This window comes from Equus asinus, chromosome 29 (assembly GCF_041296235.1).
Source record: "Equus asinus isolate D_3611 breed Donkey chromosome 29, EquAss-T2T_v2, whole genome shotgun sequence".
NCBI lineage: Eukaryota > Metazoa > Chordata > Mammalia > Perissodactyla > Equidae > Equus > Equus asinus.
The window spans coordinates 19,380,651-19,397,334 of NC_091818.1; the positions used below are offsets into that span (position 1 = coordinate 19,380,651).

General features: G+C 39.5%; 1 protein-coding gene across 10 annotated transcripts in view; it reads left to right on the forward strand.

Annotated features, from left to right (window-relative positions):
- Positions 1-16,684, forward strand: part of ZNF438 (zinc finger protein 438) — a 185,583-nt gene that overhangs the window by 162,214 nt on the left and 6,685 nt on the right. For all 10 annotated transcript variants that reach the window (XM_070501323.1, XM_014851776.3, XM_044762003.2 and 7 more), the window contains one exon: positions 9,077-9,157. In XM_070501323.1, coding sequence (XP_070357424.1) covers positions 9,077-9,157 — 81 coding nt within the window. The remainder of the gene's footprint in view (positions 1-9,076; positions 9,158-16,684) is intronic.

The window sequence follows — 16,684 nt, forward strand, 5'->3', positions numbered from 1 at the left end:
CTGGAAAAATCACAAATTTTTGTGAAGAAGAAAGTTGGAAAAATCACTAAAGAATATGCTACTGAAGAAGTATTGGATCAGTGAAGAAATCAAAAGAGAAATAAAAAAATACATGGAGACAAATGAGAAGGAAAACGCAATATACCAAAGTCTATGAAATGCAGCAAAAGTAGTACTAAAAGTAAAGTTTATAGCAATATAGGCCTACCTCAAGAAATAAGAAAAGTCTCAAATAAACAATCTAACATTACACCTAAAGGAACTAGAAAAAAAGAACAAATGAAGCCCAAAGTCAGTAGAAGGAAGGAAACAATAAAAATCAGAGCAGAAATAAAGGAAATAGAGACTAAAAAGACAATAGGAAAGATCAATGAAACTAAGAGCTGTTGTTTGAAAAGATAGGCAAAATTGACAACCTTTAGCTAGACTCACTAAGAAAAAAAGAGAGAAGCCTCAAATAAAATCAGAAACAAAAGAGAAATTATAATGGGTACCACAGAAATACAAAGGATTATAAGAGAATACTATGAAAAGCTACATGCCAACAAATTGAGTAACCTAGAATGGATAAGTGGAATGGATAATTGTTAGAATAATACAATCTCTCAAAACTGAATCTGGAAGAAATAGAGAATCTGAATAGACTGATCACTAGTAAGGAGATGGAAACAAAATCAAAAACCTCCCAAAATACTGAAGTCCAGGACCAGTCAGCTTCCCCAGTGAATCCTACCAAACATTCAAAGATTTAATACCTATCCTTCAGAAACTCTTCCAAAACTTTGAAGAGGAGGAGATGCTTCCTAACTCATTTTATGAGGCCAGCATTACCTTGATACCAAAATCAGACAAGGATAACAGAAAAAAAGAAAATTACAGGCCAACATCGCTGAAGAACATAGATGCAAAAATCCTCAACAAAATCTTAGCAAATTGAATATAACAGTACATTAAAAGGATCATACACCACGATCAAGTGGGATTATTCCAGGGATACAGGGATGGTTCACCATCCACAAATCAATCAACTTGATACACCACATTAACAAAATGAAGAATAAAAATTACATGATCACCTCAATAGATGCAGAGACACCATTTGACAAGATTCAGCATCCATTTATGATAAACTGTGTATGGAAGGAAAGTAATTCAACATAATAAGGCCATATACAACAAACCCACAGCTAACATCATACTCAATGATGAAAAATTGAAAGCTATCCCTCTAAGAACAGGAACAAGACAAGGATGCCCACTCTTGTCACTCTTATTCAACATAGTTTTGGAAGTCCTAGACAAGAAAAAGAAATAAAACATATCCAAATTGAAAAGGAAGAAGTAGAACTGTCACTATTCGTAGATGACATGATTTTATATGTAGAAAAACCTAAAGAATCTACCAAAAAACTATTAGAAATAATAAACAAGTACAGTAAAGTGGCAGGGTACAAAATCAACATACAAAAATTAGTTATGTTTCTATACACTAACAACAAACTAGGAGAAAGAGAAATCAAAAATACAATCCCATTTACAATTGCAACAAAAGGAATAAAATACTTAGGAATAAATTTTAATCAAGGAGGTAAAAGACCTGTACACTGAAAGGTATAAGACGTTGAAAGAAATCGAAGACGACGCAACGAAATGGAAAGATATCCCGTGCTCATGGATTGGAAGAATAAACATAGTTAAAATGTCCCTATTACCTAAAGCAATCTGCAGATTAATGCAATCCCTATCAAAATCCCAATATTTTTCATGGAAATAGAAGAATCCTAAAATTTATATGAAACAACGAAAGATCCTGAATATCCAAAGCCATCCTGAGAAGAAAGAACAAAGCTCAAGGTATCACATTTCCTGATTTCAAAGTATACTGCAAAGCTAGAGCAATTGAAACAGCATAGTACTGACAGAAAAACAGACACACAGATCAATGGAACAGAATTGAGAGCCCAGAAATGAACCCACACGTTTAGGGACAGCTAATTTTCAATAAAGGAATCAAGAACATACAATGGGGGAAGGAAAGTGTGTTCAATAAATGATGTTGGGAAAACTGGACAGGCACATACAAAAGAGTGAAAGTAGGGGCTGGTCCAGTGGCATAGTGGTGAAGCTCATGTACTACGCTTCAGCGGCCTGGGGTTTGTGAGTTCATATCCAAAGTGTGGACCTACACACCGCTCATCAAACCATGCTGTGGCAGCATCCCATGTAAAAAGTGGAGGAAGATTGGCATAGATGTTAGCTCAAGGACGATGTCCCTCAAGCAAAAAGAGGAGGATTGGCAACAGATGTTTGCTCGGGGCCAGTCTTCCTCACCAAAAAAAAAAGAATGAAAGTAGACCACTGTCTTACACCATACACAAAAATTAACTCACAATGGATTAAAGACTTGAATGTAAGACCTGAAACCATGAAACTCCTAGAAGAAAACATAGGCAGTACACTCTTGGACATCCATCTTAGCAATATCTTTTTGAATATGTCTCCTCAGGCAAGGGGAATGAAAGAAAAAATAAGTAAATGGGACTACATCAAACTAAAAAGCTTCTGCACAGAAGAGGAAAACATCAACAAAATGAAAAGACAGCTTACCAATTGGGAGACAATAGTTGCAAATCATATATCTAGTAAAGGGTTAATATCCAAAATATACAAAGAACTCCTAGAACTCAACAAAAAAAAACAGACAACCCAATAAAAAAATGTGAAGGGAATCTGAATAGACATTTTTCCAAAGAGGATACACAGACGGCCAACAGGTACATGAAAAGATGTTCAGCATCACTAAGTATTAGGGAAATGCAAATCAAAACCACAATGAGATATCACCTCATGCCTATCAGAATGGCTATTATTGAAAAGTCAAGAAATAACAAGCGCAGGAAAAGATGTGGAGAACAGGGATCCCTCATATTCTACTGGTGGGAATGTAAATTAGTGCAGCCATATGGAAAACAAAATGTAGATTCCTCAAAAAATTAAAAGTAGAACTAGCATATGATCCAGCTATTCCACTTCTGGGTGTTTATCCAAAGAACACGAAAAAACTAATTCAAAAAGATTATGTACCCCTATGTTTTTTGCAGCATTATTCACAATAGCCACGACTTGGAAACAACCTAAGTGCCCATCAAGAGATGAATGGATAAAGAAGATATATATATGCAGTGGAATACTACTCAGCCATAAAAAAGGATAAAATCCAGACATTTGTGACAACATGGATAGACCTTGAAGGTATTATGCTAAGCAAAATAAGTCACATAGAGAAAGACAAACTACGTGATTTCACGCATATGCGGAAGATAAACATATGGACAAAGAGAACAGAGTAGTGGTTACCAGAGGGAAAGGGGGATGGGGGTAGGGCAAAAGGGATATAGAGACACATATGTATGGTGATGGATGGCAAGTAAGCTTTTGGTGGTGAACACAGTGCCCTCCATACAGAAGTCAAAATAAATGATGTACATGTGAAATTTATATAATGTTATAAACCAAAGTTACCTCAATTTAAAAAAATAAAAACTTACCTTCGATCAAGTAAAAAAAAGATAGGCAATTATCAGGCAAAAGTATTCTTCATGAATATAAAGGATTTACAACATGATTTCTTTAAACATTGAACTCTCCTACCACGTTTCAACACATTATTAAACTTAAAATAGGATTTTAAGTTTCTGTGGAGATTTTGTCTAACACAATTAATATAGAAAATAAGGTATTTCCCCCAAAAAAATTATTGAGGACTCTAAAGAACATTTGTTTATGTCAGTTATATCTATTTGATATTTGCCATATTCAAGATTATAAACTGAAAAAATATATATTTGTGAATTCATTTTAAAATAATAATAAGCTTATTAAAGCTTAACATAAATAACATATTTAATGTAATTGGCTCTATTTTCCAAAAGAAAACCCAGTGAGAATGGCATTGACTTAACGTTTTTTACAAGTATCTTTAAAGTCTGGCTTCATGAAAACAATTGGAGTCTCATATCTGGTCCTGCATTCAGTGTGTTGTGATACGTTGTTTATGTTGAAGTATTTGAAGAAAATCCAGCTTTACAGTAGCTGGGAAAGGAGGGACTATATTAATAGTCTTTTCAGATAATTGTGGATATTTTTCTTTGCTACTATACCAAAACATGTCAGATAACTATAGCTGACTTTAAATGATTCAGGTAACTTCTTAGAGTTGTAATGTGGAATTTGAAATTATGTCACTGTACTTCTTGTGTCCTGTTACATTTTGGTCTGTCTTACGCTTGAATGAGTCTTTTACCCATCCATGTAAAATCAGGCATTGGGCATTGAGAAAACATTAGTTCACTGAGTTATGCAGATCTTCTGTAAGTGTCATTTTAGACACTATTTTTAAAATCATATTTGTTAATGTAACCACCAGTCTCATCTGAAAAACCATTAAGCACTGGGAAGCTTTAAGCTCCTGGTGACAGATTCGAGTTTTCCCAAATTCTAACTGCGGCTTGAAAGAATGATTTTTATCACTGGCAAGTTACTGTCAGATGTTTTTTCTCATAATAACAGGCTCCATTCGTTCACTTTTGAGAAAATGTCTGCCAAATACCCAAGTCTATGTTCTTTCAACATATGTCTGTCAGATGTTCTTTCAAGTAAGAATGGTATTCCATGAAAAAAGCAGCTAATTCCGCTCCACAGCTCAAACAGTTGACTGCACAAGTGCTTTTCCTCAGGGCAACCGTCATACGGCAGAAGTGCTCGATGAGTGGGAGCCTTTTCATCACACAGAATCTTAAAAAGGCATGTGAGGATCAAGGTGGAATAAAACTAAAACTTTATACTGCTTTTTCGTTGTTCTGCTGAGTGAGTGTGGTGGTGAAGAACGCAGCTGCTGTCACTGCCTTCATTCAGGCTAAGGTGCCAGAGCACGTGTGCCCTTTGTCTCTTTTGCCCATCACTGCATGTGTAAAGGTGAACGCCGTGGAGAAGGCAAACGACGTCTTAATATTCATACAAAAATAGAGTGTTGGGACCCTCCCCAGAGTTTGCAGACCATGCTTTGAGAAGCAATCTAGTGTGATCCTCTCTTACTAAAGTGGAGGAGCTAAGGCCAAAAGGATTATTATCTTGCTCAGGCTCATTCCAGTAGTAAATGGAAGACCCAAAGCCGCCTCTGCTCTCTTTCTTACAGGTAATGCAATTTGTCTTGTTTTCCCTGAGGAACTGCCTGCCCCACCCCTCAAAAAAGGAAAATTCCCCAGATCTGAACAGTATCCCACAGCACCCATGTTTTTTCAAGTTTACTAAAGGGGCAGGACTTGCCACATAAAGAATTTAGAAATTCTTTCAGCATTTGTAGACTTTTTCATTCAGTCCTAGTGTTCTCCAATGACCCCAGTTTTAGAAACAAATGGGATAGGATTCGAACATATCTAGGAAATTTATATTATATGCAGAATTATTAAAGACCTGAGTAATGATTTTTTTTCCTTCATTTTTGCTTATCATAAAAGAACTTTTTGTCAGTCCCTAAAAGTGTTAATAGGGGCCGGCCCCGTGGCCAAGTGGTTAAGTTTGCGCACTCCGCTTCGGCGGCCCAGTGTTTTCGCTGGTTCGGATCCTGGGCGCAGGCATGGCACTGCTCATCAGGCCATGCTGAGGCAGCCTCCCACATGCCACAACTAGAGGACTCACAACTAAGATATATGGCTATGTACTGGGGGGATTTGGGGAGAGAAAGCAAAAAAAAAAAGATTGGCAACAGTCGTTAGCTCGGGTGCCAATCTTAAAAAAAAGTGTTAATAAATTTATTGTGTAATTGTTCCTTTAAAAAAGTTACATTTGGCATAAGCCTGATTTCTTCACCAGGAGCTCTGTAAAAGAAGGCTGCTCATCTGAGAGCCTGGCTTTTAAGCACTAGGGCATTGCAAAGGGACTCACTCCGTGTAAATTTCATTAACTGCCTCTCCAGCAACCGTGCTATAGATTCCTGTTAAAAAAGGAAGCTCTCCCTCTCTGGACAGTTAGGCTCTCTGATTGGAAAAGCTTAGTCAAAAAGATCTTTATTTTCTCCACATAGAGATGGCTTATGTGGCACTCACCAGCCACTCGAGGAGATTGACATATAAATGGAATAACTGCAGAACACTTTTGAGAGTTCAGTGTATTGGAATGGAAGGAGAACAGCTTTGGTGCCAGAGAGACCTGGGTTCAAATCCAACTCTCACCAGCTTTGTGACCTTGCAAGAAATAATTCAGTTTCCACCTCTGTAGACTGGAGATGTTAATGTCAGGAGCTGGTAGAGGATTAAGTGAGATACTAGGTTAAGCACTGTGTCTGACTCCTGACACAGGGACTTGCAGTACTTCATCATGGAGTTTAGAGTTTGAGAGGTTGAGGAAAGAATAGGAGTTGATGAGCAGAAACAGGAACATATACACTATCTACAGTAAATTTTCTCATGAGGAAAAGGAGATAGGACAGTAACTTAAGGAGGAGATCAAGCCCAAGGACTCTATTGTTGTTTTGCGTGTGTTGTGTGTGTGTGTGTGTGTGTGTGTGTGTGTGTTCAGCTAAAACAAAGAAGAAAACGACAATACAGTTGAGAGTTCACACATTTAGTAGTTAATATACTGTGCAACTGCATGTACCAGACACAGATCTAGGGACTGGGGACCTGGCAGTGGACAAAACGAGCCCCAGCTTTCTTGGAGCTTACATTCCAGTGGGAGGAGACAGAGAATATAATCTCGTTATAAGGATAAGTGCCATGAGGACAATTAAAGCAGAGAAAGAAAGGAGCAAGCGATTGCAGGGGGCTGAGCAGCTGCTTTTAGATAGGATGGTCAGGGACGGCCTCCCTAATCGCTGGGGAGCCCACTGGTGGTACAGGGTCCCTGAGGCAGTGCGAGGGCCTGCGGATAAGTGTGGGGTCCAGAACAGGGTTGGGAATACTCCATTTCCTTACTCTGAGATGCACATTTTAATGTTTCAGGACTTGAGGTGGATGTTGCATAGAATGATAGGGCTTCTCACTCCTCACCCTCCCCCACCCCAGAAAAGGTAAATTTATTTGTGTTGTATAATTAAAGAAGAGAGTGTAGAAATAGAAAGAAGCCATGGTGAATGAGTTCCTACTTGAGGACCTCTCTGTTCTCCATGAGGTTTTAGTCACTTCAGGCTGCTGTAACAAAGTGCCAGTGGCTTACAAACAACAAAAACTTATTTCTCCTGTTCTTGAGGCTAAAAGCCCAGGATCAGGGTAGCGGCATGGTCAGGTTCTGGTGAGAGCCCTCTTCTGGGTTGCAGACTGCCATCTCTCCTTGTATCCTCACATGGCGGAGAGAGGGTGAGAGACTTCTCTGGGGTCTTTTTATAAGGATACTAATCCCATTCATGAGGGCTCCACCCTCATGATCTAATTACCTCCCAAAGGCCTCACCTCCAAATACCATTACACTGGGGATTAGGATTTCAACATATGAATGTTGAGGGGACACAAATATTCATTCCATTGCAAAGTCAATGCCAAAAAACATTGGCAAGAGAAAGAGCTGTGGGGCTCGGTGGGGTAAGGTGGGGGTCGGGTAGAAGGAGAAACCTGGGCTAGCTCCAGTGAGGAAGTGAGGGGAGCCTGTTAGGGAGAAGACGCACATTGTGGAGTAGGTCTGCAGTTCGAGACTGGAAACCGTAAATGTGTAATGCTGTCCAGTGTTCACAGTGGTTAGATTTCTCCAGCACTAGGCAGCAGGCAGCAGGAGTGGAAAGCACAGGGTGGAGCCGCTCAGGGTAGGTGCTGTAGGAAGACAGCAGTGGTGTGAACCCACAATATTCTGGGGATGTGCATGGATGATCAGCCATGAAGCCAGCTCCAGAACCAGAAGTACCTCCCCATGTGCACGTGTACAAACGTGCACAGCTTCAAGGAAAAGAGAAGGCAGGCAGGTGGACTGCGAATCGTTCCATCTCTAAAGGAAAATGGAGAGTTAACTCTTACATGCTCCTAACCTGTAAATGAGAGTAAATGTTTCCTTCAACCAGGTTTTGAAGTTGTCACCCTAAGAACAATAAAGGTATTAATGGAGGAGAAGCCAGGCAGAATTCAGAAGAAAAGGAGTCCATAGTGGTCCACAACTTTCAAACTCTGATGACTTCGCTCTTTGTAGTAGCTCAGGTCAGCATCGATTACATGAGCTGTACCTCAGAATCTGTGTATGCCGGTTAACTCATACAGCCTCACAAAGGCAACCACCACAAATCCAGTTACCTCAGCACCAGTCAGTGCCTGGTGCTTCATCGTCTTTTTCTTTACTTTCTTCAAAGTGTCAGTATTGTAGGGGGTCTCTCTATGTTAAGGTAAGGTGTGCCTTGATTAAAGAAGTAAGTAACAGTCAAGACTTACCAAGCAGGAGTTTTAGGGAATAATTATTGATATAACAAAGGAATACATGGTCTGAAGTCATACTTACAAATCATGAATTATTTGACATAAAAGCTGAGGTACAGGAAAACTTGCAGCAAAAAATGTTATAAATCACTGTGAGTTGAAGATAAATCAGAAGTGAAGATGAAGCATCTGTAAAACTATGCTATAAAGCAGTGGAACAATTATTTCAGTTTTTAAGTTGCACTTTACACACTCAAAAATGCCTGTTGTATGTATATAAAGTAAATCTACTTTTGAAATTACAGTATAAAAATAAGAATATCTTTGTGATTCTAGTCCCTTGCTCTTAATTATGCTGTTTTTGAAACATTGTGGTCTTTCCCACTTTAGTTTCATAATCCTGGTGTTTTGACCGAAGGCAAGAACCTTCCAACCTTCTGTGTGTGTCCTAGTTTAATTGTTCCAACTGACTACACATTCTGGTGCTGAAACCTTATCTTTCTGTTTATCCCATGAAGGAAAAGGTTTTCTTCACCAACTGTCATTTTGTTAGTCATCCCAGATGCTTAACTGTTCCAACTGATATTGAAATAGAAGATTAAAAAAGAAGGGGCCGCTTTGTAATTTGTTGGTGGAAGATTTCTTGCTGTGAGATATCTGTGCAGCTTACTGCAGCTCTTTTGCAGGAGATGTTTCCATGCTCACCAGGCCTGAGAAGCAGCTGAAACAGAAAATGTCAGAATCTCCTGGAAAGACAGTGTGCACAGGTATTTGTTATGGGTGATAGCATGTCAAATGAAGTGATTCTCTGCTTTTACCTTGATGAAGTTCAGTTAACAAGCTCTTCTCAATTTCAGCTCTCTGACCCAACTGAATATTAACAGTTCTAGTAATGTTAACAGCAAAATGAATAATGGGAGGATGGCGTTAATAAAGTATTTCAAAAGTTTCTCTTTGTCTTGCTTTGTGTCCCCCATAGATCATTAGCTCTTGGTTAAATTTTTGTGTTACTCAGTCATTCGTAGATTTGGGTAAAAATACAAGATTGATTGTTTTATAATAACGAATAAAATCTTGTGTATGTAACAATTTTGTTTTTACAAAAAGATAACTTTATCTTTCTAAATGTATTAAAAATAAAAATATTTCATCTAGCTTTCAACTCTTTTTCATCAGAAGCACTTGAAATTAAAAACAATTCCTCCCAGAAATAAGGACTGATAAAAGGGGGATTCATTAAAATGAAGGGGAAATTCATTGAAATTGAAAATTATGAAAATATATTTTAAATGATAGAGCTTTTTCAGTTTTATTTTCATTTGGGACATTGTATGGCTCAAAAAGAATAATTAGTTACTTGGATTTAACAAACCACATTATGTTATTTTTTTCTTTTATTGCCATTTATATTTTAGGTAAATAGCTTTTAAATTCTTCCATAAAGAATGCTTGTTTCTTCTTGCTTTATAATATATTACATATCTAATTTATTCAGCTTTATGGGCTGCAGTACCTCTTTTGGTGCCAAACTTTTCTTTCTATATTCAAGCTATCCTGATTTCCTCCACAAAATACTGAAATCTGCAAGAAAGTGCTTTCAAAATTCAGGTTGTCCTGCCCCTACCCTCTGTGAGAGTCCACATGTTTTCTCTTCTGAATTGAGAAATCACACAGCCATTGCTCTCACCGTCCTCCAGAGATGTGACCAGCATCCTTAGTCCTACTCCAGGCCCCATTCCTCACAAGGCCACTGAGACCTGGGCTCACTCCTACTCCATGAACTGTCTACGAGGGTGGGTGCCTTCTTTCCTGCTAGGTTTGAGAGCAACAACAATTAGCATCAATACTCAATATAAAGAAAAGGAGGGAAGAGTGTCCCCATAAAACAGCTCTTTAAAATGCACATGTTAACTCGTATTCACTAGAATTGTTCATCTGATTAGCACCTTGTCAACTGAGTTGCAAAAATTGGGGACAGGGAGTAAGAGAGCCTAATAGGATGGATCAGATGTAGGGAAAGTTGAACTCCCAGAGTGGATGGCAGGGGAGAGGCATGAAAGAAAAAATGCTTTATGATTTTATGAGGAGCGTTATTCACAAGCAATAGCCATTTCTTCCCTCTTACCTTCATTTACCTCTCAAAAAAGAAACACCAGTTTAAGGATTCAGTACTATTTCCGTATGATTCCATGTCAGGAACCTCATACTTTTTGCCAAGTGAAAGTGGAAAACCAGTGTCTGCTGAGCACCAACTTGTGGTAGGCACTACCCTGGCACCTTCAGGGGTACTTTTTCCATTTAATCCTGACAGTGACCTTTGTAGCCAGATACTTTTATGCCCATTTCATAAATGAGAACATTTAGGCTCAAAGAGTGACTTTCCCAAGCCACAGGACAGAGCCAGGAGTTGAAACCACGTCTGTCTGAACCCCAAACCCATGCTCCTTCCACTGGAGACTGTGACAGTGGCCATAACGATGCATAGTAGCTTACCATCAGCATGTAGAGGTGGGAAGAGCCCTGGGAGTCACATGGGCCAAGGTCTGAGTTTCAGCGCTGTTACTTACCAGCTCCAAAATCTTTATCTGTAAAATGTACATAACAGTAATTCCTAACTCAGGTTATTGTAAGGATTAAATGAGATAATGCATGTAAAATATTTTGCTCAGCATCTGACACATAAAATATTCCCTATCATTGGAATCATGTTTAAGAAACAGTATTGGTAAGTGCCAGGAAATAAAGAAACACTGGTGCTCAGAAAGCAAGAATTCCCTTTCTTGCTAAACCGGGAGGTAACTTCACTGTTTGGCAAGACAGCTCTCAGAGGCCCGTGCTGAATGGAAGGTGCCTGGGTATCACTGGTGTTTTTACAGGAGGAAGGGCAGGGAGCTAGCTCAGAGGAGAGCAAGTATGCCAAGGAGAATGGGCAAAACTAGACTCGCAATACAAGATACCCAGTTGGGAATGTGTTTATTTCCTTTATATAGTGTCAAATTTCCTGAAATTTGTGCCCCAGATGTAATGACTCTTGGAGGTCTTAGTGCTACAGATATGGGCGCTAGAAATGATATTTGGCATCCTGAGCCCTTAGAAACAAAAGAACACTTGTGCTTGTTGCCAGTACATTTTACAGGGCGCTCACTACGGTCCACGCTCAATAAATTCTGTTGACTCTGTTGCCACAGAGGCTGGACAGTGCCCTGGGGAGAGGGTAGGCAGTGGCTAAATGTGTTTATAGGTTTTTCAGCAAGATTAAGTTGAGCTCCCTTGTGTTATGAGGCATTTCTTTTATCTCAGACTTCTCCAGAGTTTATCATATTTGTTTTAACCAGAGACCATCTTGGGAAACAGTTTGAACCCAAACTGGAATTTATTATTTGAAAGCCAAGTGGGAGGGAGAACAGGGATGCCAACAAATAAAACTGAAAATAGAGTTTTTCAGTTGAATAAAATTAAAACCTAAATAACACCTAAAAATTTTGGCTCTTTTGTGGCTAAGACTTGGCAGCACTTTTGTTCTGAGCCTGGATCCAGGAAGCCTGTTTCAGGAGCAAGGAGTCTGTCTCCTGCCCTACCTGCTCTCTTCTCCGTGCTCAGCAGTAGGCCTGTGAATCCCAACAGATGGAATAAAGGAACTCTGCCCAAGCCAACAAAGGGACGACCAGGAATAACTTTGTTTCAAAGCAACGAAGTAGGCCTTGGTTCTGCCAGTGGAAATCAGGAAGGGAGTTGTTTGTGGCCGTCTAGAGAATTGCCTGCCGAATGTACTTGTCTCTTAATATTGTCCATGCCAGCTGTGTTGTGAAACGGTTTGATCAAGCTGGCATAGGTGTAGGCACTTAGTACTCTTGAGCCCTCATTCTTCCTTCTGCGGCCTCTGCCCTGCAACCATATCCATCAGATCACGTGTTTTGGTGGTGATGGAGGAGGGGGACCCACATTGCACTTTCTCTAAACAAATATCTGGCAAGCTTATTAGATTTGTCAGAATCCTATGGATAGTAAATGGCAAATTCAACTCTAAAAATCTGCTTTCATCTTAGAATGACTATTAATTTTTCATGAGTTCTGTCTAATAAGCAGGCTTTCAGAAAGAAAGTATCAGTTAATGGTAATCAAAGTTTTAGGATATGACAAGCCATTTCTATTGCAAATTTTCTGTTTTTTCTCCTGAAAATTCAGAAATAATATTATACTTTGGAATTAATTAGGGCAACTTTATATTATAATTTTCCTCCTTTTGAGGGGAGTGTGAAAGAGAAGGTTATTGCTTCGAATTGTAATGGGACAGATCCAGGTTGGGTCGACTTTAGCTTAACTTCCTTAAGCCTCATTTTTCTTAATCTGTGAAAGGAGAAAAATAATATTTATTTGCAGAGTTTGTGTGAGAGTTCAATGAAAAGACCCAGCGTGGATTCTAGACCATAATATGGACTCTATCCTCCTTGTTTCCCTTTAATCCACAGTTAGATCAATTTCTCACCAACTGTAAATGTCACTTTTCAAATTAGTTTTTTAAATATGCTTAACATATTAAAAACAGCCCGCATTTAAAATCCTAAGTATTCGCATTGTATAATTGTGCAAAATTAATTTTACAGAGTGAGCCCTTTATGTTTTCAGTTAATAAAAATCCACGTTTAGTGCCTGAGAGTCCTTTCCGTCTCTTTAACTGTGTTATGGGTGATTTTGCAGGATTTCCAGAAATTATGAATGTCAGTGGAAATCTCTCCTTCCTATTTAGTGCACAGTTCTATGAGATCCGTAATTTAGTAGGTGACAGGCGAGGGTTTAGATCACACTGTCTGAAAGGCCTTGTAAATGTGTAGTGGAATAAACCGCTGTTGTAGCCACACTGCCAAGAAAGACTTCCTACAGTCCTACCATCTTAGAGTTTTAAAAATTTAATGGCATTTTCAGCTTCTCTAAAGACTCCTATTGTTCAAAATATTTTAAAAAGAAAAAAAAAAAAACCCTGTAGTTATTCTAACATAAGTGACCTTTATTGCAAATTGCCTTGTTTTATCCTAAAGAGCCAAATATTTGGACGAATAATTCTCAGGACTCAATTGTCCTTAGGAGGTAATGAGCTCTCATACTTCTCAGTGCTTAACTTTGGGGGCTAGTTATGTACTGCCTGTCAGATTATTAGATTGCTTCCCTTATTATTAGCAATTCTTGTCATTAAGTAGGCAAAGAAAATAGAAAACGTGAGCCACTCTCAGTGTGTAATCTAGATACAGTCATTTATGCAGACACACTTACCCGTCACAGATATCCCAAAAGAAACCCCTTTTTAAAATCGATTCAAAATGGAGACTTTTGTTTTCCTTTTATTCATTCAACAAATATTTATAAACACATCCTGTGTGCCAGGCACAGAGAGTGGAAAGTAAGGATTTTTCCCATCCTGACCTTTTAGTGCTCCTCAGTGCCCTCACCCTGAAGGTCACCACTAATACTAGTTTCTTTTGTTTCCTTTAAGAGATATTCTGTGCATACATAGGAATATATTTGTGTGTATATCTCAGTGTTTTTGTTAAATGCAAGTGATAGCATACTATAAGTGTCGCATCTTGGAGAGTGTTTCATATCAGTCCAACTCATTCTTCTTTTCTACTGCTACATGATATTATGTGATGGTTGGATGATTATTTTATTAGTACCCTGTTGCTGGACATTTAAATAATTCCTAGGGGTACTTTATTCTTCTGTGTTTGTGGCCTTGCCTCTTTCTCCCACCTTGCATTTCTTGTAATACATCAATATCATTCCCCATCACTTCATTCTGTTAAAAATGAACCCAAAGCAGCCAATTATTTTAACTGCAAAATGAGTTTATTTGGGAAAAACCAAAGAATTGCAATTCAGGACCTGCATGCTTGCCATAGGCAAGTCCAACAATCAAAGGAGAAGAACATTATTTTATAGGGAAAAAGGAGGAAATTGGGAACAGTTGTTTTGAATGAAAATCCATTGGAGAAAAGCAAGAATTCAGGGTGGTAATGGTTTCTCATTGGCTGAGTTGCTGGGGTCGTCATTTCTATTTGGGATGTAATGCACATTTCTTCCTGTTGGGGTCTGTAATTGATGATTCTTCCTGTTGATGACTTCTTTTTGTTGGGTCTATAACTGACTGTCTTTCCTGTAATTGACCTCCAGTGGTACTGCATGAGAGCTCCCCCTTCTGCCTGGGAAATGGGACTCAATACCACCCTCATGGAGACTGTCACTTGTATGTATTTCCCAGTAGATCCAAGCGAGCCTGAGTACATTGAATTTACCCTCAAAGGCCTTATCTTTTCACCCCACAGATTTCTTGTGATTAGCTCTTGATTATTGGTCATGAAGCCAACTGATAAGCTCTTCTACCCCAGTATACCCTTCTTTAAATGGCAGGGAACTTGAGGAGAAGGAGTGGCGTGGCAGCCTCCACACCTGTCGTCTGGGAGTCTGTGGTTTCAGGTTGCCCAGGCTGCTCACTGAGCAGTGTTCTCCCCTGCTGGGGAAGCTAGTTACCCTAACGAGATTCCCTTGGTCCCAGACCACAGCCTCCGTTTCCTTTGAACATCTTTGCTCTTCCTGTGTGATTTTATTTCCACTATAACGTAGAAACTTTTGAAGATCAATCGAAGCACGTTACCTTTAAATGCATCATAATTAGCCCATTCCCTTTTGGAATGGCTCTATAAAGTATATTTAGTCTCATTTCTGGAAACCTTAACTGTCAAGGTTGTTTTCTTACACTCGGTCATAAAAAAATAGGAAGCCCCTTCCCAACTGAAGTCTTTAGAGACTGTGAGGTGACCTTGACCACGGGTTGTTGCTTCAGCTGCATCTTCTGTTCTTTGTTATTTCTGCTCTTCTTCATGTTGACATGACCATTCTCTGCCTGCGAGGTCCAGTTTTCCCTTTGTGGCTGTGCGTCTCCTCTTCACTCTAATTGCTCTCTTTTCTCTGCTCTGTAAGTCTGGTTTCTTTAAAGTACTTTCTTCTTCAGAGCTTCCTGATCTCTTTGACTATTTTAGTTTGTCCCCCAACAGCATGATTTACTGTTCTCTCTTATTCTTTCCTCAGATGGTCAGTCAGTTGGCCTCACCTATCCCCTTTTTCTTGAAGGGTTTTATCATAGTGCCAACCCATTCCCTTATTCTGGCAGTGGGCAAAATAACTGAAAAAAAATAATGTCCCAGAGATATATCTGCTATTTCTTTTTCAATTTTCAAAATATGGAAGTGTTTGAGTTTGCTTTTAAACTGTGTACTTTTTTCTTTTTCATTTTTTAGAATTTTCTAAGTGCACTCTGTAAATGCCTTATTTCAGCCATTAATCACTTTATTACCACTTACAAATTCAACAAATAATTATTGAATTCGAAATGATGTGGCGTTGGCGAGCTAAAGAGTCAAAATAAAGATTTCTTGGACTCTCAAGGTCTGGCAGTAGTGCTCTTTTATTTAGAGAATAGTATAGAATAGCATGGGGACAGGACCCATGGGCAGTAAAGAGCTGCTGCCCTGAGTTGAGTGTTAGGGCTAAATTTATAAGGCATGGGTACGTGACTTATTTTTACTGGAAAAAGAAAAGATGATGTAAAAAGTCGTTAAATGATTTCAGTGCAGATGGGGTCTGGTTATTGTGCGGTCGTATAACTTTAGATACGAATCTGGTCATATAGATTGGCATGTAGGTGAGGATGCCCTGGGCTTCTCTCCCTGGGGCAGCCCTAATTCATACCATAAAAATCCACTGGGTCATATAGATCAGCATGTAGGCCAGGTCACCTTGGGCTTCTCTACCTGGGGCAGCCTTAATCCACATCACTACCACATGCCCAACACCATTCTGGGTCCTGACGACACAAACTCCCTGCCTTGAAGGATTTCGCTCCAGTGAGGGAAGACAGCAGACCATCATGTAAGCTGTAGGATGGAGCAAGTGTGCTACAGAAAATTCAAATGGGACAGAGGGCCCAGGCGTTCAGAACAGGCGTACAGTTTAATAAGGCGGTCAGAGAAGAGCTCCCTGGAAAGAGGCCATTTGAGCAAAACGTGAAGAAAATGCTGCAGCAAGTACTCGAGATAAATCCGGAGGAGGAGCGTCGGGCAGTAAAAGCAGCAAGTGCAGAGACTCAGGAGTGGGCGAGTGGCACAGTTAAGGAACAGGAGAGAGCCACCGAGGCTGGAGGGGAGCGGGTGAAGAAACAAGGCAGAGAGGTTCCCAGGGGCGGTCCTGAGGCCTTTTAGGCCATTGCAGGGCCTCTGGCTTTGGCTGTGAGATGAACAGCAATT